At 37.3% G+C, this 26,688-nt stretch overlaps 1 protein-coding gene across 1 annotated transcript in view; it reads right to left on the bottom strand.

The window, feature by feature from the left end:
- Positions 1-26,688, bottom strand: part of SCML4 (Scm polycomb group protein like 4) — a 206,755-nt gene that overhangs the window by 85,794 nt on the left and 94,273 nt on the right. The window contains exons 2-3 of the mRNA XM_056818637.1: positions 21,525-21,739; positions 2,435-2,567 (exon numbers count right to left, since the gene is read on the bottom strand). Coding sequence (XP_056674615.1) covers positions 2,435-2,567; positions 21,525-21,689 — 298 coding nt within the window. The 5' untranslated portion in view covers positions 21,690-21,739. The remainder of the gene's footprint in view (positions 1-2,434; positions 2,568-21,524; positions 21,740-26,688) is intronic.

Here is a 26,688-nt window from a genome sequence, read left to right on the forward strand (position 1 = left end):
TAGACTTCAGTAATTATTAAAGTCTAAAATTGCACTAAGATTTGAGGGACACTGTACAGAAGGTAATCACAACCTTCTTTTTTTTAGAGAAGGTACCTTTCACAACTATGTCTAGGGGAACAATTCTTATCCAAAGGATGTATCTAATTGATCCTAAAGAGAATATGGACAACTTTGACTACCTAAAATTAAAACACTTTTGCACAAAGAAATAAAACCAATACATCTTCATATCAAATATTATTCATAAAACTCTGTTGTCTAAGATATATAAGGAATCAACACAAATATATAAGGTCAAGAGGCAAGAAATAACTAGTCAAAGATAGGAACAAATTTTTCTACACTATGAACAACCATATGAAAGACTGCTCCAATTCCCAATTAAAGAAATAAAAAATTAAATGAATCCTTGTCATTTTACAATATATTCATCCATTTGTAAATGACAAATGTGGAAGGAACAACTGGAAGATAGACACACTGTGAATTGATGAGTTGGGAAATAATTTGAAATTAAGAAAAATGCCTTGATTATTAATCCAATTTGACCGAAAGTCCCCGCTGTTGGACAAACACCTCAACAACAAAATATTCATAGCATCATTTTCTATGAATGGAAACAAATGGGTGTCTTTTACTTGGAGAATGGCTAAACAAACATAAATATTATGGGAAATTATTGAGCTATGAGAAATGATGAATATGAATAATTCAGAGAAATATGAGAAGGCATATTCTAACTTCAGAGGGAAGTAATCAGAAAGAAGGGGATCATATGCAAAGTCACTACAGTAATGTAAATGAAAGTGACACTAAAATTAAGCCTAAGCTGATAATTATAATGGTCAATTATATACTATAATCCTCTGTAATTAAAAATGATCAGTCTTAACCCTAGAGAAGAGATAAGGAAGCATTTTCCTTTTCTCAAAGTAAAAAGGTGGGAGACTGCAGAACAGAATGGAACATACACAGTCAGAAGTGTTCACTGCTTCACTAGGTTTTACTTAACTATCTTTGTTTCCCAGGAAGTGTAATTCTGGGGTTTGGTTGAGGAAGAAGACAATGTAGTATATCTGGAACTGATTGTGATTTAATATGAAAGGCATTGATAATTTTTTGTTATTTTAAAAAAGGAAAGAAACTCTCACTAGGGTTTTAGGGACTTGTATTTATGCAGTACTAGGCCTGTTTTCAGTTTTAAAAAGATTAATGTGGTTCAGTCATTTCTGATTCTTTATGACTGTATTTGGATTTTTCTTGGCAAAAAAAACTACAGTGGGTTTGCCATTTCTTGTCCATCTCATTTAACAGATGAGGAAACTGAGGCAAACAAGTTGAAATGACTTGCCCAGGGTCACATATCTAGTAGATATCTGAGGCCAGATTTCAATTTAGAAAGATGAGTCTTCTTTACTCTAAATCTGGACACTATCCACTGTTGAACCTAACTGCCCATAAAAGATTAATACAGATTAATTCCTGAGAGTGGAATTTAACATTAAATTATTAATAGCATATAGAATTAATAGCATTAATGGGGGAGATATTTGGAAGCAGGGGCTTCCCAGAAAACATAGCATAATTGGTTCATAAAAGTAGATTGAGAGCTAGAAGAGACCATAGAGGCTATCTTATCCAAACCCCTCAGTTTACACATAAGCAAACTCAAATTTAGTGACTTGGCTAAGGTCACACTGGTAAAAAAGAATCAAAGGCAAAATTTAAACCTAGTTCTATGACTCCAAAGAGGGAATTCTTTCCACAGTACCATGTTGCTTCTCGAGCCTTATCATTGTTCATTTTTTTATCTTTGCTTCTCTCTAATATCTAGCACAGTTCCTAGCACAGAGCAAACATTTAATAAATGAATGCATTCATGCATAAATGAATGAATGAATGAGTGAACTGGGTCATTTCATATTTATGCATAATCCCTCTCATAGATTTATTTTCATGTGAAATCCTTCCTGGTTAGAATCTACTCCAGGTCTGGCAGGGGATAGTGGGGAGGAATGGCTTTCTGGGAAGAGACATGCTAGGAAATGAAAAAGTGTGAATGTACATAAGATGACAGTGTTGTTTTAATGGTAAACCTATTTTTAAACTATTGGTTTAAAACATGACACTACGAAGAAACAGAACAGGGCTTTTGTTCCATGTTCTTACCTATCTCCCCTCCCCCTATTAATCCCTTCAGCAGGGCCATCAGGTTCACTGAACTCCCCAAAAAAGAATGTTCCAAACCTCAAGACAGCAGAGCTCAACATCTCTGGTCATTATAGATTTCACTGGACTGACAGAGATAACCAACTCATCAGTCACATCTATCTCCAACGATGCCCATGATCATGGAGCCAACAGCCTTTGGCCAGTTATCTAACTCCCTGCTGGCCAGCACACTTATTTGTGTTGAGTTCAGCTGACGTACCTGGGAGAGCCTGTGTTGCTGCTGCCGAGCTGGGTATGGCGGCTGCATCCTGGGGGATGGAGATGACATCTGGCTCTGGTGTGCTTCGTGGAGGAGAGATTGCTAAAGGAGTCATTAGAACACGAGACTTCAGCTGCAAGATATAACCAATTTGGTGAATGAAAACCTATAGGGCATGATTTCCTTGCCTCCCTAAATACTTCCCTGACTTCAGCTAGTAAATTCTACTGTATCCTTTTCTACTGTATCTCCCCTCCATAATATGTGAACTATCACAGAGGGTTACTGATATGTCCCTGAGGGCAAGTGTGAACCCATGTGTGAAGTGGAGTTATGTGTCAACAGCAGAAGTATAGTCCAATGGGATCTGAAGCCCAAGAGACCACATCCAGGTTGGTGATGGTGGTGGTTGCCCTTTGCACTCAAAGAGGACCAAAATGGCATCTCTGCGTTGAGGTCATTGTACAGTGTGTCCAACTACGGCTGATCAGTCCATACAAGCTTGGAAGGCTCTACTACAGATTGGGCACAAATAGCCAGTAAAAACATTGGGATGGAGATGTCTCCAAGGAAATAAACAGATAGGCATGACCACCTTTCATGTACATTATATAGAGTCACCAAATGTCAGAGTAGGAAAGGGGTCAATCAGTCCAACCACCACCTGAACTAGATCCCCCTCTACAAAAAAAAAAAAAAAAACAAGGACAATTAACATTAATACTGCATTTCAGGTATGCAAAGTGCTTTACATATGTTATCTCATTTGATCCTCACAACAACCTTCTAGATAGATGCTCTTATTATTCTGATTTTTTTTTTTTTTTACAGATGAGGAAGCTGATATTAGGAGAGATTCACTGATTTGCCTAAGGTTACATAGTTATTAAGTATCTGAGACAGGATTTGAACTCAGGTCTTTTTGATCCCACATATAGCCCTCTATTCACTATTTCAATTCCAGCTTTTGCTTAAAGACCTCCAGGGTAGGGGCAACCACTAGCTCCTAAGACAACTCACTGTACTTTTGGGTAACTAATTGTTGGGAATTTTGCCCTCACATTAGGTCTAAATTGATCTCTTTGCAATTTCAGATATTTACTAGCTGTGTGACCCTGAGCAAGTCACTTTACCCAGTTTGCATCAGTTTCCTCATCTGTAAAATGAACTGGATAAAGAAATAGTAAATAGTAAACCACTTTAGGTTTTTTTGTTTTTTGTTTTTTTCTGCCTAGCTCTGCCATTTAGAGCAACTAGAATTCATCTAATTCCACATGGAGGTCCTTTGGTCACTTAAAGACTATAATCATGTTCCCTCTCCCCACCCCCCTCACCCCGCCAAGTTTTTTGCTCTCCAGATTAAACATCCTCTTTTCTTTTAACCAGTCCTCATATAGAAAAACTAGGTGTTGTCCTTTGCCAACTTGGCAATTCCATTCTGGATGCCTGTTATCTTATAAAAATCCTTCCTAAAATGTGGTACAGAGAATTGAACACATTTTTCCAGATGTGGTCTGAGCAGGGCAGAGGACAGCAGAACCAGCATATCCTTATTTCTGAAAGCTAAGCTTTTCTTCAAAGTAGGCTAACATTGTATCAGCGTTCTTGGTTGCCGAAACACATTACTTAATCTTGTAGTTTGCTCAAACACCTAGACATTTTCCGATGAACTAAGGTCTAGTCATGCTTGCTCCATCTTGTTCTTAGAGAGTTAATTTTTCAGACCCAAGTTTTATGAGATTATATAGGATGTCCCAAAAATCTTCGTGTGCTTTTAAATAGCTTAGAGCCACACCAGGACTTTCAGGATGTTGCATATAGAAATAGCTAGGTGGCACAGTAGACAGAGCTCTGAGTCCAGATTTAGGAATCCCTGAGTTCAAATCCATCCTCAGATACTTACTACCTGTGTAACCCTGAGCAAGTCATTAAACCTCTGCCTGCCTCAGTTTCCTCAACTTCAAAATGGGGATAATAATAACCCCTACCTCTCAGGATGATTGTGGAAGTCAAATAAGATAATATTTGTAAACTGTCTAGCACAGTGTCTGGCACATAATAGGTATTTAATAATTGCATGTACCCTTCCTATGCATCCCTATTAGATATCATCTCATTAAGCAAGATGAGGTTTATCAAGATCTTTTGGAATGTTAACTGTCATCAAGTTAACCATATTCCCAGCACAATGCCATTTGCAAGTTTGACAAGCATTTCTTCTATGTCCTTATCTAAGTCATTCATTTAAAAAAAAATGTTAAACAGCAGAGAACCTGGCATAAATCCATGGGATATCCCACTAGAGACTTTACATGTTGGTGTGTCATTCTGTACTTCTAGCCTTTCAATTCCAAGTCTGCCTAACTGAACTATCGTCTAGTCTCATGGTTCACTATGTTTTTCACATCAATAACATGAAAGATTTTGTGAATTTTTTTTGCTAAAATCTCCCTAAACTGCAACTCTAGCATTCCCCTAATCTATGAGTGTAGATATCCCATCAAAAAAAGGAAATGAGGTTAATCCAGCATGACCTATCCTTGATCTCAGTCCTTTGTGATCAGCAGCTTTCTTTTCCAGATGTTCATTAGCCATCTCCTTAATAAGGCATTTTAGAATGTTTTCACGAATTAAAGTAAAAATCATGGACGTTGTTTGCAAGGACCATCCTTTTTGCTATCTTAGACTGGGAGAGTATTTACCTTTCTTCAATCCTGCACTCACCATGGGGCTTCAGAGGTCACTAACAAAGGCTCAGTGATTATCTCTGCCAGTTAGTTCTTTTCGTGCCCAAGGTTATATCACTTCTGAGCCAGGTGATTTGAATTGATCAATTTTATTATCTCTTTATCTTGAGGATAAATCGAAGAGGGTACACAGTTCTGGGTGCTTATCTAATACTTCCCATTGTCTTGGTGATGTCCTAAGTAATAGAAAGCAATGGATTGGGAGTTGAGACCTACGCTTTTATTCTGCAATTAGGTGGTGCAGTGGCTAGAGAGATGAGTTTGAAGTCAGAATAGCTGATCTTTCAGAATTCAAATCTGGCCTTAAACATTTACTAGCTGTGTGACCCTAGACAAGTCACTTAATCCTGTATGTCTCAGTTTCTTTATCTGTAAAATGAGCTTGAGATGGAATTGCAAACCACTCCAGTATCTTTGCCAAGAAAACTTCAAATGGGGTCATGAAGAGTTAAAAATGACACAAATGACTGAACAATGGGAAAAGCTCTAAAATTTCAGAAATGACAAGTCACTCTCTCTCAGCCTTAATTTCCTTATTTGTAACATGTGAAGTTTGGATTAGATGACCTTTAAGGCTCTATCTCTCTCTAACAATCCACAATATCCTCTATAGCTACAGTCACCTGCAGTCACTGAAAGCAATAAATTGATCTGACTTCATATAAATTACTCTGCAAGTCCCCAATCACAGAGGTCTGATGCTGTGGATCTTCCGTTCTTCAGTGCTTTCTATAGCTTCAGTGACCATCTCTCTCTTCTTACTTATACAAAAGGTGTGATACAATCAAAAGAATATTGGCTTTGGAGTCTGAGGGCTTTGGTTTAAATCCCACTTCTGACCCCCTGGTCATTCCAGGTAATTAAATTAATTTTCCTGTGCCTCAGTTAACTCACCTGTAAAATGAGGGGATTAAATTAGATGGTCTCTGAGGTCTCATCTCACTCAAGCTATGATCCAACTGTGAAAATATATAGAGGAATCATTTCCCAGAGGGAGAGACTCACAGTACTGTGGCTAGTTCTGGCTATCAAGGCTACTGGGATTAGCCATTTGTCATGACATATATATGATCTGTGGTAAAAAGAGGCCAGTCTCCATATCTTGCTTGGAACCTTAAAAATGGAACAGAAAATTAACTCTTAGAGTGCTAAGGACTATTACTGAGGATAATTTATCAGCAAGCTCTCTGCACCAAGGTTACAAGGACTAAAAGTTAGACATCTTTGTTAGATTCCTTTCTGTTAGGAATCTAATAGAATGTTAACTCCTTAAGGGTACAAACTCTTTCATTGTTGTCTCTGGAACTCTAAACCTAGCAGAGTACTTAGCACAGAAAAAGGTACTCAAAATTTTCTTGGAACAAAATATTTACAGAATCTCAGAGTCAGTACTGGCTGGTCTTTTACTCTCTACATAGCATAGTTACCTTGAGGTTAATACCAAAATATTTATTTAAATCCTTACCTTCCATCTTAGAATCAATACTGTGTATTGGTTCCAAAGCAGAAGAGTGGTAAGGGCTAGGCAATGGGAGTTAAGTGACTTGCCCAGGGTCACACAGCTAGGAAGTGTCTGAAGCCAGATTTGAACCTAGGACTTCCCATCTCTAGGTCTGGCTCTCAGGTCACTGAGCCACCCAGCTGCCCCCTAATACTAATCTTTACTGTGCCTTTTATCTCAGATGTTGGAAAAGAAACAGGAATGATTGTTAAGAATTACCAGTACTTTGTGGAACATGAATATAATGGGACTTTTTTTACTCATGACTGATGAAACTGACTCAAGAAATGATGTAAAGTATATGGGGTAGTATGGGAAGAGTTCTATAAATTACAAAGCAAATATGACCAGGAAAACAACATATTCAATTACTACAAGAGGGAACAAACATACAAAAAACAAAACAAACAGAAAAAAAAACCTGAATGTTGCAAAATTATAATGGTCAATCCTATAAAGTCTTTCCCTCTGCTTCTTTGAAGAAGTCTCCAAACTATATATAAGTAATGCATAGTTGATGTAATGTCAGTTTTTTTAGTACTTCGAGCAGTTTTGCTGAACTGTTTTTCCCCCTTTTTTCTTCTTTGTTATAAGGGTTGACTCTTGAGGAGTCACATAGGTGACATAAAAACAAAAGATGGCCGTAAAATTCATTTTACAAAAGAACTAACATTTATTACTGCTAGCTATCCATTCATGTGGTTGTGTTGAATGGAAATGCTTTTGAAGGATTCAAAGCATTAAGAATAAGAGGGTGCTAGTAATAGGCTTTAAGATTTAACCAATCCAAAAAAAAAAAAAAAGATTTAACCAATCAAACAAAATGAAAGACAACAAAAATAGAGTACTTTAAAATAATTCCCAAAATAATGGAAATGAGATTGCATTCATGAAAAAAAAAGGCGTAAATCCAAAGTGTTTTATGAACTGGTCATAGCAACTTGGTCATCATGTGCTTGTTCTTTTGTTAAATGTCTCAGTCTGCCACAGTGCTACCCAGGCTCAGTGAGAGTGAACTGTCTTTCCACTTGGATGGCTTTTCAATGAGTAAAATTTCTCCCCACATGTATCAGGATGCTCAGCTGGTGGAGGCCACGTAATGAATGAGGAGGGATAGGCAATGTGGGCCTCCTCACTAAAAATGTTACCTTTGATTCTCCCCTTGGAGTAGGGATGTGATTTGGAAACCCCAGGACCGAAAGTTGAAGCATCTCCAACTTGTAAAATGATGAGCTCCAACTTCTGCCCCAATCTGTTCAAGCTGTTCTCCTGGCAGGTGATTTTTCTTTGTTTTTAATGGACAAACTCAAATAGGATGCAGCAGAACAAACGGCCTGGAATGAAGAGGAAGGAGGGGAGGACGGGAGTCTTTTTTGGCAGTCATACCCACTTGAAGAAGATTCACTGCCCAGGATGCCTTGCCCTGACATACAGTAGCTAATCAATTTGCAATCTAGGGAACAAACTCAAAGCCAACAATCCTGTACAGGCGCTGGCAAAGTTGGCACCTCCATCTGAAATGCAAAACCTTCATCAAACGCATCCAACACGATATGTGTAAAGGGCGTTGCTGCCAATGGCTGCCAGAGGAGCCTGTGCTTTGCCTCGTTAATAGTATCATGGTGAGAATGGAACAGAAGGAGAAAGTGTCCATCTCTGCCAGCTGGAAATGCAATTAAAGAGGGTGGAACCCTCTGGCCAGCTCATTTTTTCTTTGCATTATGAGACCCAACACAGCTTTTGGGCGATTCTGACTTTGTGTTCCATGTTGACATACTACTCTTCAGTGTTGTACTTCCTTGATGACATTTAGCTTAATTTTACCCCCCCAAAAATTCTTAAATATCTGCAATATGGAGAGAGAGGCTGATATGCTTTAGGAATCAAGGGCACAAGAATGAAAAAAAATGAAGTGACCCTGCCCTCAAGGAGCTTACAACCTAGTGATAATAGTAAAAATAGTTATATATAGTGCTTTAAGACCTGCAAAGTGTATTATATATGCTATCTCATTGCACCCTCACAACAATCCCATTAGGAAAATGCTTTTATTATCCCAATTTGTGAATGAGGAAAGTGAGAATGAGACAGAAATTAAGTAACTTGCTTTGGTTCACATAGTTGATAAGTATTTGAGGAAGAATCTGAACTCAATTCTTCCTGATTCTGTCCACTGTTCCACCTCACTTATTCTAGAAGGGTGGAGAGGAAAAGACAAAAAAAAGCCTATTTTATCAGGTATAATATGCTCACATAATTATAAAACTATATATAGTTCCTTAGATGAGATCTAGAGCAGAATGAGAGATCTGAAGAGGTAGGATTACTCAGTTAAAAATTGGAGGGGAGGAGAAAAGTAGAGTGTGAACACCATAATGGGATTCCTTTGTAAATTAAAGCCCCAAGTCAGAGATCAATCTAAAAGGAAGTGGCTGTTGACTGAAGTCACAGAAAAATTGTTTCCTCTTAAGGAAAACTGAATGCCACACATGAATGAATTTGTCCCGTGCTACTTCATTTATGGAAATAACCTCCAAGTTTTCAAAGTTTAACTATTACAGATCAAGATGGTAGTCAAAAGAACCCTTTAGCATGCTTTGTGTCCTATCAAAATTATCCAAAAAACAAATAAGCAAACAATCCCCCCCCCAACTTTTATGTGATGGGTAACATAGGAGTTGCCAGAGGGTCAGGAACAATGGACCAATTAAATTGCTGGTTTTGCTGGAAATATGCAGTTCTGACATTATCAGAAATGCTGATGAGAAATTGTTTAAAGGACAAATATAAGTAATTAACATTAATGGAATAATTCCTTACAGATATTATCTCAAGCTTAAGAGGAAGATGGAATATGGAAGAGAAAACAGGAAAGAACTGGGAAAGCCAATGTTTTATCTGCAGAGTGAATTTTTTAAACCCCCAAACTAAAAGAGCATCATTTTATATTAATTTGTGTGCATATGTATGTTCACATCCACATCCACACTCCTTACACTCAAGTAAAAGCACATATACCCCAGGACTTTTGGATTCCTAGGTTTCATTTTCTTTAGAAAACAAATAAAATGGACTAAAAGAAAAGAGCAAATCACCTACCCCACTACATGGTGCAGGGTGGCTAATTTCTACTCATCGTGTTTCCACTATAAAAGAGCAAAATTTAGATAATAGTGCTTCAAGTTAGTGAAGTATTAAAAGTTTGGATGAATGATGCTAGAGATGGTTCCAGAATTCACCTCTTATTCTCTATCTGTAAATCTCTTGTTGTTGTGCAGACACTTTTTAGTCATGTCTGACTCTTTGAGACCTCATTTGGGGTTTTGTTGGAAAAGATACTGGAGTGGTTTGCCATTTCCTTTTCCAGCTCATTTTATAGGTGATAAAACTTGGACAGACAGAGTTAAGTTACTTGCCCAGGGTTACAGAGCTCTTAAAGCTATGAGATTTAAGTTCAGGAAGATCAGTTTTTTTCAACTGTAGTCTCAGCATTCTATCTACTATACCACCCACCTGTATATGTCTATCTAACCTGTATTTCTATCTCTCCTTAACTCCACATCTTTCCACCTCTCCATTTCTATGTCTATTTTTGCATTTCGGTATCTATCTGCAGGTAGATGTAATTTGGTGTTTCTCTGTGATCCAGACCTCCCAGTGTGGAAAAGCTCTCTAAACTAAACTAACTAAAGAGTTGTCTAGAGCATTATGGTGGCAGCTGTGTAAATGGAGAGAAGAGGATGTGTATGAGAGATGCTGTTAATTGTATATATGACAAGATTTAGAAATGGATTGGAAGTGTGGGGTGACTAAGAGTCAAGGATGTGTAAGCTGACTGAAAGTCAAGAATGACTCCAAGATTGCTAGGTTGGATGGCTGGGATAATTGTGGTGCCTGCAATAATACCAGGGAAAATATTAGGTGGCACAGTAGACCCTTATTTGCCCAGAGTCATACAGCTAGTAAGCATCCGAGGCCAGATTTGAACTCAAGAAGATAAGTCTCACTAACTTCAGACATGGCACTCTATCCACTGTATTTCCTAGTTGCCTCTTCATTTAATTATATGATGATAAAGATATATTCTATATCACTTATGTGTATGCATTTATATGCATATCTGTATATATGTACATACATATAATGAACAAATCATATCAATAACTCAAATACTTATTGTCTGAAGTAGCTTGGCATTGACACTCATCTTGGTATAGAAAAGATACTGGTGTATACCATACACATATACACATACACATTATACATAAAAGGTAAAAAATAAATGCTCAGAATTCAGTGATGACAATTTAATTCTTAGTTCCCACAAATACAACTTTGTAAACTTCTCCTTCTACTTAGCTAATACTTAGATATCCTTACCATGCACTAGGGGACTTCTTTTCAAATGGTCCCAAGCAATATGCCTGGGAGAATAGTAGCTTGAACACTGACAAATTTTACCACCTTTGTGACATTTAAGCAAATCTCCAAAAGGAAATATCTAGACCCTCTTTGTTGCTAACTTATTTCATCTTTTCATAGCAAGGATAAGAGTTCTATCTTTAAGCTACAAAACATGGTTAATATACTACATGAACAATGAATATATAAATAATATAGAAAAAGATACTCAGCATTATAATATTACAAGGCTTTCTTTTGCAATAGTCTAGATATATAGGATAGACCATGCTGGGAAACTGAATCCACCATTACTACATCTCAAGAATAGCAATGCATTATATCAACAAATCAAATATTTATTGGTGGCAGTAGCATGGATTGACATGCATTATGGTAGAGAAGTGAAGCTGGCTTTTAGAAAGCCATCTCAATGGGTTTGAGGTTCTGACTGAGCTTAGAAAACTGGAAAGATAATGCGTATTGTCTGAGGATGATTCTATTTGAAGAGACTCACCAGGTAAATTTCTTTGGATACAATACCTCAGGAAACCCATCCATTAAGATATGGAGAGAGGAGGTAGTTGGGTGGCTCAGTGGATTGACAGTCAGGCCCAAAGACAGGAGATCCTGGGTTCAAATCTGACCTCAGATACTTCCTAGCTGTGTGACTATGGGCAGGTCACTTAACCCCATTGCCTAGTCCTAGGCACTCTTCTGCCTTAAAGCCAATACCCAGTATTGATTCTAAGATGGAAGGTAAGGGTTTACAAAAAAAAGATATGGAGAGGTCTTGGAGGTGACCATGAAAGCATCAGCAGTGGCTTCAGGTGCTCTTAACCCAGAAATGGTAAAGGAGTAAGACAATTGGTCAGAAAGTGATTACAAAGGACATTTTGTTGGTATTGGGTGCAGCTAGTTCTGATTGGCAACTTTATTGGGAGTGCAACTCCAGTGTAGAGAGGAACACTTGTGCTAAGTCATAAGGGAGTAGAGACCCTAGGCACAATTCTAAGGCCAAGAGGAGTAGCATTTGTGGCTAGAGAGGAGCAGGGGCCTTCCTGGGTAAAGACAAGAGCACAGAGCAGAAGAGAAGTAGTTACACTTCTACCTGGATCATATAACTTTGGTAGCATTGAAAACTTGTAGAGACACACAACCAACTCTGGAAACAGTAGCACAAAAAAGTCTGAAGCTTGAGACAGTGCCTCTCCATGCCTAGGTGAATAGAGCTCAACTTTAACATGAAGTTCAAAGTCAAGAAATAGTCTAGAAAATGAATGAACAACAACAAAAAAGAACTTGACCATAAAAAGCAGGTAGATGGTTCAATGGATTGAGAGTCAAGTCTAGAGATGGGAAATCCTAGGTTCAAAACTGGCCATGTGACTCTGAGCAAGTCACTTGACCCCCACTGTCTAAATCTTACCACTCTTCTGCCTCAGAACCAATATATTGTAATGAATCCACGATGGAAGGTAAGAGTTTTCAAAAAATATCAAGTCTACTTAAAAGCAATTATTTTTCAAAAAGAGCCTCAATACCACATTTCAAAAAATTATAAAGTAAAACTGCCCCAATATCTTAGATCCAGAGAGTAAAATATAAATTTTAAAAATCTGCTAATCACTATTGAAAGAGATCCCAAATTGAAAGCACCTAGGAATATTATGCCCAAATTCCAGAGCCCCCAAGGTCAAGGAGAATTGAAAGTATCCAGAAAAAAAAACAATTCAAATTATCATGGGGTCATAGTTAGGATCATATAAAATTTTGAGACTTTCACATTACAACCAAGATTAACCTACCCAGCAAAACTGAGTATATTTCATCAGGGAAAAGAATAGATATTTTAAAAATAAAGTACTTTTAAATATTTCTGATGGAGAAAAAAGGCAATTGAAAATTTAATATTCAAACACAAGAATCAAGAGAAATACAAAAAGAAAAATATGAAAGAAAAATCTTAAGGGACTCAATGAAGTCAAATTTTTTGCATTCCCATATGGGAAGATGATATTTGCAACTCCTAAGAACTTCATTATTTTTAGAGTATTTAGAAGGAGTCTACAGAGGGTTTAGATGTGAGTCAATTATGTAAGATTATCTAAAAAAATAAGGGACAAGAAAGAGGGATGCACTAGGATAAGGGGAGAGAGAATGGGGAAGTTTTTCTTACATAAAAGAGGCACATGGGAAAGAACTTTTACAGTAGAAAGGGAAATGGTAGGGAGTGGCAGGCAATGTTTGAATCTTACTCTCATCAGAATTGGTTCAAAGAATGGTGTGTGTGTGTGTGTGTGTGTGTGTGTGTGTGTGTGGTATATGTACATTCACTTGGGTATAAAAATCTATCTTACCCAACACTGAAATAGCAGAAGAAAGGGGAAAGAAAAGGGGCATATGGGTAATAAAAGGAAGAGCAGATTAAATGAGGCAGTCATTATAGGCAAGATAGACATTTCTGGAGGAACAGGACAAAAAGAGAGAGAGGAAGATAAACAGAAGAAAATAGGATGGCAGGAAATACACAGTAATTAGAACTGTGAACATGACTAGGATGAGTTCATCCATAAAACAGAAATGGATAGCAAAATGGATTAAAAATCTTTCTGGACCTCAGTTTCCTCATTTATAGAATGAGTGAAAAGTTGGGAGGAGATGGAGGAGTAGTTTGATATATTTACCCAATATATTCACACAGACAAATCCAGGAATTAAAATGAAGAAATGTGATGAAGATTGGTTGGTTGAGAATCAAAGGAAGAAGAAATAAAAGTGATATTTTAAAAAACTATTTTACAAACCACCCAGCCAGATCGAAGAAATTAATGGAAAGTTTGGGAACCAGAGAAAAACCTGGCATAAACCTTTAACATACTACTTTAGGGGAATTCCACTTCATAAATGCCAAATTAGTGTGTAGAACTGACAAAAGCAATTATTGGGGTGGCATTCATTTCTTTTCTACCCTCTCCTCTGCTCTGAATCTCCCAGACCATTTCTATATCTGCCCTTTCACAACAGCTTTGAGAATGCTTTCCCTATCTTCTATCTTTTCTCTCTAAATCTGAAGGGGTGGAAGTTTTCCAAGCTGCTTTTATTCAGAAATTTTGGAAATATCTAATAAAGAACCATTCTTTAGCCCATGATGATAATCCATGAGTTTATTTGTTCCCTTTCCCTACTATTTTAAGAACCTATTAATGCAGATTATAATAAATAATAGTAATTCAAGGCCTCAGTTATAATAGAAATTCCCTAACAAATTTTCCTCAAAGATAAAGATTCCTGACTTGTAAAAACTCTGTGTGTTCAAACATCCAAAGGCTTTGACTATTTGCTCATTTTCTACTTTAAAATATCTTTAGGAAATAATTCAGATAGATCTTAACATTTTTTCTAGAAAAATCTAGATTTAAATCAATAATTAAACAATAAGCAACAATTGAATAAAAAGAAAATTGTGCTTTAAACTTTCAGCCTTTCAAACCAAATAAAAAGAAGAGTAGAAAGGAAGGAAAGGAAACAATTCACCAGCATCTTATATTTGCTCAGGAAAGACTAGTCTCAGCCTCCCTAGAAGGCTTCTCTGTTAATTAAGTGGAGCTCTATACAGTAGCTCTATACACAAAATTAGGCTTCATGAAAAATTCTCCCCCATTGTTGCTATAACTTCATTCTCTCTGCCTCTTCCCACTTTCGACCCTTACTTCATGCAGAGTGACTAATTCAAAAGTTCCCAGGCTCCCATAACTCCCTCCTCCAGCCTCTTTAAAGACTGGGGACTACAATTACCAGGAGCCTATGCAGTTATTGGTCCAAAATGGAAAAACAAATGTTGAAAAGACATGCATAAAAAGGAAACAACTTCATCTGTGCCAATCATGCAGTAGGTACAAGTAATCTCTGTATTTTCAAAATCCATTTTTTTCCTAAACCATTACCTTCTTCCTTGGAACCAATACTATGCATTGGTTCCAAGGCAGAAGAGTGGTAAAGGCTAGGCAATGGGGGTTAAATGACTTACCCAGGGTCATACATCTAGGAAATGTCTGAGGTCATATTTGAACCCAGGACCTCTGGTCTCTAAGTCTGGTTCTCAGTCCACTGAGCCATTATTTTTTCAGGGACACCATCATCTTTCCAGGCTCCTAGTTTGCAACTGTGGCATTATTTTCAACTCTTTTCTCTCCCCTCACCTCATATAATCAAGGAACTACCCAATTTTGCAGTTTCTGCCTCTACATATCCTCTTGCATTTCCCTCCTCACTTCCCTTATAGCCATTACCTTGGTTATTGCAATAATCTCCTAATTTATCTCCCTGCTTCTAGTTTCTCTACAGAGGATAGAATGCTGGGCATGGAGTCAGGAAGACTCATCTTCTCCAGTTCAAATCTGACCTTAGACACTTACTTACTAGCTGGGCAATTCACTTAACCCTGTTTGCTTGGTTTCCTCATCATTGAAGAAGGAAATGGCAAACCACAGTATCTTTGCTGAGAAAACTTCAGATGAAGTCACCAAGCACTGGGAGGACTGAACAGCAACAAGCACAATCTTCATTCTGCAGTTGGGGATAACAACCCTCAGCACCTACATGGCACAATGTACAGAGTTCAGGACCTGGAATCAAGGGGACTTAAATCTTGCCTCTGATATTTAGTAGCTATGGGAGCCTGCACAAGTCACTTAATCTGTTTGCCTTGATTTCTCACCTGTGAAATGGCAATTACTGACAAACTGTATTATGTTCCAGGATCATTATGAGATCAAGAGATAATATGATGCTTTTTTAAACCTGGAAGCCCTAGGTGAAGGCTAGCTATCATCGTCATCATTATTGTTGTTGTTCTTTATTGTTATTATTATGGATGAGAAGAATGAGTCTTTAAGAAAGGTGAAAGAACTTTCCTAGAGTATCCAAGCTTAAATTTCAGCCTAGGCTTTCTGGCTCTCAAGCCCAAGGAATGCTACTTCACATCCCACACCAAAGAGAACATGAAAAGGCACAAAGTTAGAACTGGCACGAGTACATCATTACTAAATTAAGCCCTCTATAACATCATCTGTGTAGGCACAAAGGAATGACCTTCAGTAGGAAAAACCACAAGAAGAGGGAAAAATAAACTTGCAAAAGTACAGTTCTGAAAACAAAGCCTAGCACATCTGCCAGGAGTGTGCTAACCATTATATGTGATATCAGGGCATCATTATTTTTTAAAAATAAGGCAATAGACCAAGTGGATTGTGTACTAAAGAGTACAGACTACCTACTCCTGCCCCTCAAAACACAGAATGAATTTAAATTTGAGCCACAAATTATCATTTTGCTAAAATTCAAAAAACTTTCCCCCCATCTGTTCTGTAATAACTCATATGCTGTTGCTATAAGAAATTTGGGTTTTGGAGAAGCAATATGGAAAGAGTGCTGGATATGAAGTCAGAATGCCATGACTCATATTCTGCTTCTGACTCACCTGTGTGACTTCAGGCAAGTCACAAAACCTCTCTGGGCCATTATTCTTATTTATAAAGTGAGAGAACTGGACTAAAGAGTTTCTAAGATGCCTTCCTGCTCTAAATCTGTCTATGATCCTAAGGTTTGGGATTAGGAGAGTTGGGGTGAACTCCTAGGTCCTATGTACCATTAGTCTGATAAACATTTAACAGTCAGCTCTCTAAAAAAATAAAATAAATAAAAATTTTAAAAATTAAAAACTATTTAAAAACCTATCAGCTCTCTGAATAAATATACAGGAATATACTTTAAATTTTAATACAAATTATTAACATTTTCTCCATCATTTTATTGCATCTAGGCAGTTGACAAAACAAAATATAACCTGATTTGAAGCATTTGCTAATTTCCGAGTTGCAAATACTCAAATTGAAATTTTAATAATGAACTCTCAGGAAACAGTACAAATTACACAAAAGACAATAGAAATTTGGGTGGCAGGGGACAAATTAGAAAAAAGAAGTTAAAATCAATATTTAGACAAGGAGGCATTCCTTTTAGTCCCCATGCATTGATACCATAGATTTCCCATGCTCACTGCTACCTGCTGGGTTTTAGAACCCCATTTTTTTCAAGTTTGAAATTGAAAGGAAAAAAGAAGGTCAGATGGTTTTTACCCATCTTGAAAAGAAGTGGTCACTGGCCATCTCTTATTCCCACTTCCTGCTGTACCAAGCTAGGGCAAGAAATAGAGACTAGACCTATGGTTTAAGTGGTAGAGGGAATTCCCAGATGAGGAAACTCCCTTTACCAATAAAGATCAGTACCTTCTCTGATACTTTACAGGATCATGGAGTTTGAAAATTTTATCCATTCTATGGATAAAAAGAATGTCTCCTATCTTACAGTCACTAAATATAGGTATCCCTTTCACATCCCTGGGGTGGGGGGGTTAGGGTTAGGACCATGGGACCCCTGGAGATCTGGAAAAAGCCAAGTAAAAAATTTTGGCCCTCTTTTTTCATACATGAGAAGTCTATATTTTTTTCTTTTTCTTTTACAGTATCTTATATACATTTATGAGTTACCAAACTTCTTAAGACATCTCTACATTTCTAGCCTTTGTGTGATGTCTGCTGGCTTTTGCATTCTTTTCACAAACTTCAATTTTTATTTTTATTTTAAAAAAGAAATATTTATTTGTAGAATTCAAAGAAAAATATTTTGATATTATATAATACTATACATATATGTTTGGCATTTCTGAGTTTCTCAACTTTTTCTGTGTCATCTGCTGACCTTCATGTGTCATCTGCAGCTTCCAGAATCGCCCCCCCCCACAAAATTCCCATTTAATTTCTTCTGCCAACCTGCGATATATCAGAACTGCATTGGAGAAAGTCATGATGTGGAAGGGATGCCTGTGGTCATCTAGCCTCTGATTAAAGACCTCTTTTTTGTCCTTAGCTTCCCTTAACTGCTTCAAATCAATCTGAGAGCATTATCATTCCTGACTGATAATCTCAGAGTCTTGTGTAGAACATGGATAGCATGTTACAAAGCCAGCAATGTGTCAGAGAAATGACTTGAACTGTATGCTGTAACTTACCAAGATGCCAAAAAAAAGTACATGCAAATAGTGCTTGACTTTCAATGTTGTTCTTCTTGTGAAACAGTCTAATAGCTGGGGCAGTGAGAAACGAGGGTAACAGTTTTCTTGATTGGAATCAGAGACTATTGTTGAAGTTCTATCAAAAGTCTCACAAATTAATTTAAAAGCCAGAACACAACCAGAATATCCCTGCACTTTTGCTTTAGGGAAAAGAAGCAATTTCAAAGAAAACAAGCTTTTAAAAAAATCCAGATCCTAGTCCAAACACCACCTTCTAGACCATATTTTGGAATCAGTGCATACTCAGTAGAGCCCAGTCTTCATTTGTTTTCTCATTAACATCAAAGGATGTTTAAAATCATTGTGAAAAATGAAGGAACTCAGTTCTTCTAAGCATAATACTAACATTACAAGATCTAAAAGTACAAAAGAAGCAGTAAATTGTGCACAATGCCTTGTAATTACTAAAGAAGAAATGTGTGTCAATGCATCATAGAAAGATTTTTAAACAGATATTGAAAAGAAACGGTCCAGACCATATACCCAACAAGTGAAGTAATTATGGGAGTAGAGAACTCTATGCCTTCAATACACCAAAAGCCTCAGAAACCACCAACATAATGCGTACAGATCAGTACAATGGATAGTGTTCATCAGGATGACCCTAAGACAACAAGGAAAGGTTTAATTATACTATGAACTCTGAATTTCAAGTGTCAGGGAGGGGTATACTGCACTTTAGACAGATTCTCATCCAAAATAGTTAATTTGGGGGGAGAGGAATTTGTTCACATCTGGATTCTGGGCAATGTTCCAAAAAGCTGAGGTTGCCCAATAGGTGACATCTGGGAAAGTGAGGAGTAACTATATAATTTTCTTGCCAGGGTTCTTAAGCTTTTCAGCTGAGCATAATTCTTTTTTTCCTTGTTTCCCAGGACCAGAGACGAAAATGATCCTTTCATTTGAAACAGAACCCTAGAACACTAGCCCCACCACCTGTTATCAATCATGAATGATCTGCCTCTTTGTGTATGAGGCTGGCCTAGTCTTGTGTAAGAGGATCAAGGGAGTAGTGGGATTTGCTGCCCAACAAATATTATCATCATCATTACAAATATTATAACTATTAATGCTATTATTGTTGCTAAAATAATAACAATAGTTAGCATTTATATGGCACTGGGTTTGAAAAGTACTTTACACATTATTTCATTAAATCTCAAAGAGATGGGAGAGATTTGTGTGTGTGTGTGTGTGTGTGTGTGTGTGTGTGTGTGTGTATGTGTGTGTTTATTTCTTAACTTCTGTCTTGGATCAATACTAAGTATCAGTTTCAAGGCAGAAGAGTGCTATGGGCTAGGTAATTGAGGTTAAGTGACTTGTCCAGGGTCACACAGCTAGAAAATCACTGAGGTCAGGTCCTCTTGACTCCAAGCCTGGTGCTCTTTCCACTATGCTACCTACTTGCCCCAACTAGCTTTCTTTGTAAAGACAAACACCATGGACCACCCTAGTCTCATAAACTCCTTCCCTCAGCCCAAATACCCCCAATCACGAACACTGGTGCCACTGTCGCTGGTGGAAATAAAATGTGAAACACAGTGAAGAGCCCAGCTGGTTGTGTGGAACTCACAAAGGGCAGAATAACTGAAAAGAGTGATTTTTTAAAAAGAAGGAAAATCATGAAGTCAGGCTCAAGCTATGGAGTGAATTTCCATTTTTCTGGCTGTGGTAAAGAATATCTTTGTTGGCATTTTTTATTTATGGGCCACAGCTCCCAAGGGTGTAGGAGGGAACTGAAGTTTCACAGCTTTTCTTCCAGTCCCTGGATTAGCTCCCTGGATCAGTAAATGGCCTGTTCTGCTCCAAGCACGCAGTTAGGATAGTCAGACCTCAGCGCCATTAAGAAAGGTAGCTGGGAAGAATGATATCTGTTTGATATCAGTTCTGAAAGAGTATCTTTTGAATCAAGATTTAGTCAATGAGAAAGGTTATCCAGACTAAGAAAAATCATTTAGAGAATGGAGCTGTATTTATCTCAACAGACAACTGAGTCCAAAAAATGAATAACCCTTAAATAACCTTGAGTAGACTATATTTATATGTACATATATTTTTTTCTATGCCATGTTTCTTTATACCTAGTATCAGAACCAAAGGGGACATGGCTGAATCCATTACAGATTTTCCAGAGGCTTTGTATTTCTGTAGACCTGAAATAATTTCCATACATTTTCCTAACTGTATGGGAGTTAATTGGAAATTTGCATTTTGGGCAGAGTATTCAGATTTCAAGATGGATGCCTAAGCCTTTCCTTCTCTTCAAACAAGAGAAAGCTTCTGAATGAAATTTATTGAGGTGGAAAATGCTCAGGAAAGGCCAGCACGATGGTCTTTCTTTTCTGTGAGACTTCAGAAAGACTTGGCTCCCATCTTATAAGAGGAAAAGATTGCCCTCGGTTTGGAGTTTGTTTATATGACTGTGATTACATCAGAGAACTTGGTTCTTTCCCCACTTCCAAATCACTGGGAATCTATCAAAGGTTAGCCAAGCCTGACATCAATGTTTCCTTTATGCAAGCAGGAAGTTGTGAATTAATGAGCTGTGTTTTCCTCATAGGGTCTCCAGTTGAGCTGGGTTTGGGAAAACTCTTCTATGGTTCCTTGACATTGCTTCGATAGTATTATTTATTTATTTAACTGTCTGAGAGACATCATCTCCTTCCACTCAAATAAATGACGAATGTGTTTTGCATGGTAGCTTTGAAAATGGATCCAATAAGTAGTCAGATAATGATCTTCTGCTTGAAAAGCTATCTTAGGTGGCAGTTTTAGAAACTTGAGTTTGTGTGTTCCCCAAAATCTGCTTTTTTATCTTACTTTGTTATTAATTGTTTCCCTACCACCAAAATTGATATAATTACTACTTATGTTATTGGAGATGGTGTGCTAAACATAGAATAAGAAACCTTGGGTTCACACTTCAATTAATACAGTTAAAAGTTGTTGGCACCATGGGCAAATCACTCCTCAAGACTCAGTTTTCTAACATATAAAATGGGAATAGTAATAATAGTACCTGAAAACAGGGCTGTTGTGAGGATCAAATGAGATGATGTATGTAAACTGCATTATTATTCCCAAAGTCATATATAAATGGGAGCTACTGTTATTGCTTGTTAAACAGACATGCTATAACAATGGGTTATGGTGATGCGTGATATTGAGAACAACTTCTCATTCTCACATTAGCAAGCTCTACATGACCTGTTCCACATTTCACTGTGTTTCATATTTTAATTCCATTTTGATGCTAGTGGTGTCAGTTTAAGATTACCTTAGAGAAAAGATGCATTGGAAACATACCTTGTGCCCAGGTTTCCGGCCTCTCTTCTTTGGGATCTTCACAACTGGCAAGGAACAGGCAGAAGTAGAATAGAGGTTGTGGACCGCCATTTTTATCGGTGCTGAGTGAAGTGGGGGTCTGCCTCGTTTTCTTCCTGCTATCCTTGGAGACTGCATTTCAGCCATTACCAGTCTCGTAAGCAGTGACGACAGGTTATTTATATGCAGAGGAGGTGCTAGGAATCAGTCCAGACACAAAACAAAACAAAACAAAAAATACAATTTGTTTGTTTTTTTTTAAAAAAAGGAATAAAAATCAGCTTCTTTTAGGATTTTTGGGATGACAACCACTTAATGGAAGGGGAAATAAAATCAGAATAAGTCAGGTACCAATATTAATTTTTAAATGCTTGTTGTTAAGGGGAGGTTATTGATCTTATTGGGCTGCTCATATTTAAAGATTCCTCTAGACTTCTCAGGGAGTTGCTGATCTCATGATGAGATTTTAAGAAAAGCAAAGCTTAGTGGCTTTGGGTTATAGTAAGCCCCAGTAAGCCAAGTGCTGAACAAGGCTGAGAAATCATTACTGGTTTCCACTTTAAGCTATAATTGTCTGAAAAATAATTATTGCCCAGGAAACACTGAATAATCAACAGACAAAGTTACTGTATGTTTCCCACCAAGGCTTCAGCAGAAGACTCCTTGGAGTTAATATGTAGCCTTTTAAATGTCATCAGAAATGATACCACTGATTTCATTTAGTATGGACTGATATTTTGGTAAATTCTACAGCTTCCTATTGATCTCTACTTTGGTTTCTTCAAAAATGTGGGAGTTGTATCATTACTCAAAGTAGAGTTAACAAGACGTACTGTCTGGATGACAAAAATACAGAAAAGGGCCAGATAGAGAGCCAGATCTAGAGATGGAACATCCTGAGTTCAGATCCGACCTCAGACACTTCCCAGCTGAGCAAATCACTTAACCCTAATTGCCTAGCTGATATCTCTCTACTAATTTGAAACTAATACTTAGTATTGATTCTAAGGCAGAAAATAAGGATTTTAAAAATATAGGACATCTGATGAACTGTGGCCAAGGATGAAACTAGATAGTTGGTGCCAGGTTATGACTCATACAAGGAGAATTCCACTCCCAAATAAGCTGTCTTTAGATGTACCAATGGGGAAAAATGGAAATCTGCCAGGCAAGCCACAGTCTAATGAAATTAGAGGACAGCTAGATGTTGGCATTCTAAGGCTTGGCCACCTCCCTACCCATAACCACAGGGGCTTTTTAAAAAGGAAGACAAGATCATTAGGTAATCAATGGAAGCAGGAAATAGCCCTGAGGAGCATGGTCTCTGGCAGCAGAGAAAAGAGATCTGTAGAGATGAACAACCCAGCTCTTTGCCTTTCCTCGTTTACCTCTACTAAAGGATTATGGAGGAATTTCCTTTCCTTTTTGCACTCCCATTAGCAATGGCATTTTGCAGGAATAACTAACTTGCTCAGTAGGAGAAATGGTGGGGATCAGGTCCAAAGAGAACCAATGTAAATGACTGCTTTGAGGAATGTAAGTCTTGGGGGCAGAGAAGAGAGTCAGGTATGGATTCAAGAGAGATTTAGCTCTTACAGTCAGGAATCTAGTAGTGGAGAGTAGTCCCAGGAAGCCCACTTGAGCAACCATGAGAAGAGAAAGTATAGTGAGGTTCTACAATGCTGGAGGCAGAAACTGTCTTGGCCATATGTGTTCCCCTGCCTGTGTGTCTCTTTCACTATTCTCTATGAATGTGCCCATTCTTCATTCTGATGTTATTTGAAACTTCAGCCCAAATTTATTGGAGGGAAAGGGTTACAAGAATATTTTGTAGTCATTATTTTCATGCTTCCAACTTAGCCCGATTTTGCATTTAGCTAATTAGTGCCTACTGTTGCTGTTTAGTCATTTTCTGTCTTGTATGACTCTTCATGACCCATTGGAGTAACTTGTCATTTCCTTCTCCAGCTCATTTTACAGATGGGGAAACTGAGGCAATCAGAGTTAAATAACTTGTCAAGAGTCACACAACTAGTATCAGAGGCCAGATTTGAATTTAAGAAGTTAAGTCTTCCTGACTCCAGATCCAGTACTCTTTCTAGTTGCCTGTTGGCCTATCATTGGTAAGGGCTGGTGGTCTATAGTTTTAAGAATGCAGATCCCCAAAGAGTACCTTGAAACTGGGGTCATGGTTGCCTCTTTAGATACTCTACCTGAAACCAGAAGGGTTTGCTCTACCAATATATACAAAACAAATGCAAAATAAAGACAAGGAAAATATTCTAAATCAACTCACAAGCAGCTTAAAGGGTTGGAGGTGGATCAGAAGAGGCTTTCATGCAGAAGCTAATGTTTAAGCTGAACTTAAAAATAAACAGTGGATTATAAAACAGGAAGATAAGAGGAAAGTTCTTTTCAGGCATGGGGGACAAAAACAGAGATGGAAACAGAAACATCAGGGATGAGGAAAAGCAAGAAGAAAAGGTTAACTGGATTATAGGCCATGTGAAGAGAAAGAGTGTGCCTTAAGTCTGGAGAGGTAGTCTGAAATCAAATTGTGAAGGATTCGAAAGGCCAACTGGAAGAGTTTGTATGAGCAGCTAGAAGCCGTAGAATCTGCTACATGGATAGACATAAGTGTGAATATTTATACAATTGGTAAATTCATATTATGTGAAGGAAGAGTTTTAAATGTGAAACAGAGGAATTGGAATTTGACCCTAGAGGCAAGAGATCTGATATCCATATCCATATGTATAAATATCTATAATTATGTCTACATGTCTCTATATATGGATATATGCATCAGATGCACAATGTTGGTATATATAGGATATATATAATAAGATATATCATATATAGTGGGACATACATGTAATATAACATTATATAATATATAATAGGAGATATACAATAGGAGATACAGAAATGAAAAGATATTTACACATAAGTAAAGTCGACTTATTCCAGTACAAAATAAAAACCCAAAATCTATATGTAAAGGTGTCTTCAGAGGGGCAATATGACATAATGAAAAGAAGACTCAGTATTGGTCAGACTTGGGTTTGAACCCTATCTTAGATATTTTCTAACTGTGTGACCCATGTAAGTCATTTAAACTCTCTGAACCTCAATTTCTTTATCTATAAGATAAAAGCATGAGTAGAGACAAGACAGTTGATTAAATGCTATGATAGACATAAAGGACATTGCAAATCTAAAATCACCATATAAATGTAAACTGATGTTCTATATAATAATATTATATGATTATATGTACATATTATTAATATAATAATTATATAAATATATACCTATATTATATTGCCTACAATAATTACATATGAATATGAATGTATATACATATATGCATAAACTCAAATATATACATAGATTCATATGTATAGATAAAAGATATATATGTATAATATATATTTATGTGTGTGTATACCTGCCTGCCTATATCCATACGCACATACATATTTCAATACTTCTAAATGCCTATGGATTTATCAGTGGGTATTTTTCATCATCTGAGGGAAGTTTCTCCCTCCATTAATGTATATTGAAAGCCCTCCCAATTTTTCCATCACTTAATAGACAGCGATCATGAACTACTATAGCTCAAAAGAAAATCATCACCTCTGGGTCACTTTCAGGTGAAAAGATGCACACATATAATCAAAATCTATTTCCTGAGAAAACAAAAATCAACTCTTCGCTTGGTAAAAAGATCTGACCATACAAGAATGGATTCCTAATGTGCCCTTCCAGAAGAACATCATGTATGTACTACACAAACACCTTTCCTGATGTTTCTTGGCTTGGAACCATTCTCTATTATCTTGTTTCTCTCCTTGTCCATGAAATGTGTCCCTCTCTTCAGTGATAATTAAAGACCATAAATTCAACCAAATTCCTAATTCATCCAAACTGCCCACTTCCCACTCCCTAACCTGATATGTTTCTAGCCTGAGCCAGTATGAAGGGGCAAATAGATCACAGCAGTGTTCCTTCTTGGGACCAGCAAAGGATAGAAGAGATTTCCCAAATCTTAAATATCTCTCTTTTTTTTCTTTTTTATTGTCATGCAAAATACACTTCCATATTGTCCATCGTTGTAAGAGCAAAGTCATACCAAATCAAAACCCCAAAATAAACCAAGATACACTGATATGAAAGATGACTCCAACAATCCTTTCCCTGGAGGTGGATAGCATTCCCCATCATAAGTCTTTCAGGATTGTCCCAGATCATTGCATTGCTGAGAGTCGCCATGTTTTTTCACAGATAATCATCATCCAATATTGTAGTTATTGTGTGCAATGTTCTCCTGGTTCTGCTTATTTTGCTCTGCATCAGTTCCTGTAGATCTTTCTAGCTTTTTCAGAAGCCATCTTGCTTATCATTTCTTATAGCACAATAGGATTCCATTACCAACATAAACATTTTCCTCTTGCCAGGGGGCACTCATAGTATCTCCCCTACCAAAAAGGGATAAATTAGTGTGATCTGAACCTTGGTTAGTGAGTCTAGGGCTCTATTTAAGCAGGATCCTTCCTAATGGATAACTCACTCTCTTTTTAAATTTTAAACCCTTACCTTCTGCCTGAGTATCAATTCTAAGACAGAGTGGCAAGGGCTAGGCAATTGGAAATAAGTGACTTACCCAGGATCAAAAAGATAGGAAGTATCTGAAATCAAATTTGAACCCAGGTTCTCCCAACTACAGACCTAGTGCTACCTAACTACCCCAGGATAACTCACTTTTGAATCTGCTTTAAGATAACATGTCCCTCTCCCTGTGAATCAGTGCATGCTCAAGTCAGGGATCTAAGTTTAGGCCAGGTAAGATGTCTCCAATAGAACAAGAGTGTTAGACATAGAGGTTTTTGCGATTTGGTTTTTCTAAATTGAATTTAGTTTCAATTAATATGAATTTATTGTCACCCTTCTTATCCCTCTATTGAAAAAATAACAATACTTGTGTAACAAATAAGCATAGTCAAGCAAACAAATTCTTGCTTTGCCCATGTCCAAAAACTATGTGCTTCATTCTATATCCCATGGGCATCTAATACCCTTTGGTGATGAGGTGGGTAGCATACTTCATACTTGTTCCTCTGGATTCGTAGTTGGGTATTGT

This window comes from Monodelphis domestica, chromosome 2 (assembly GCF_027887165.1).
Source record: "Monodelphis domestica isolate mMonDom1 chromosome 2, mMonDom1.pri, whole genome shotgun sequence".
Taxonomy (NCBI): Eukaryota; Metazoa; Chordata; class Mammalia; order Didelphimorphia; family Didelphidae; genus Monodelphis; species Monodelphis domestica.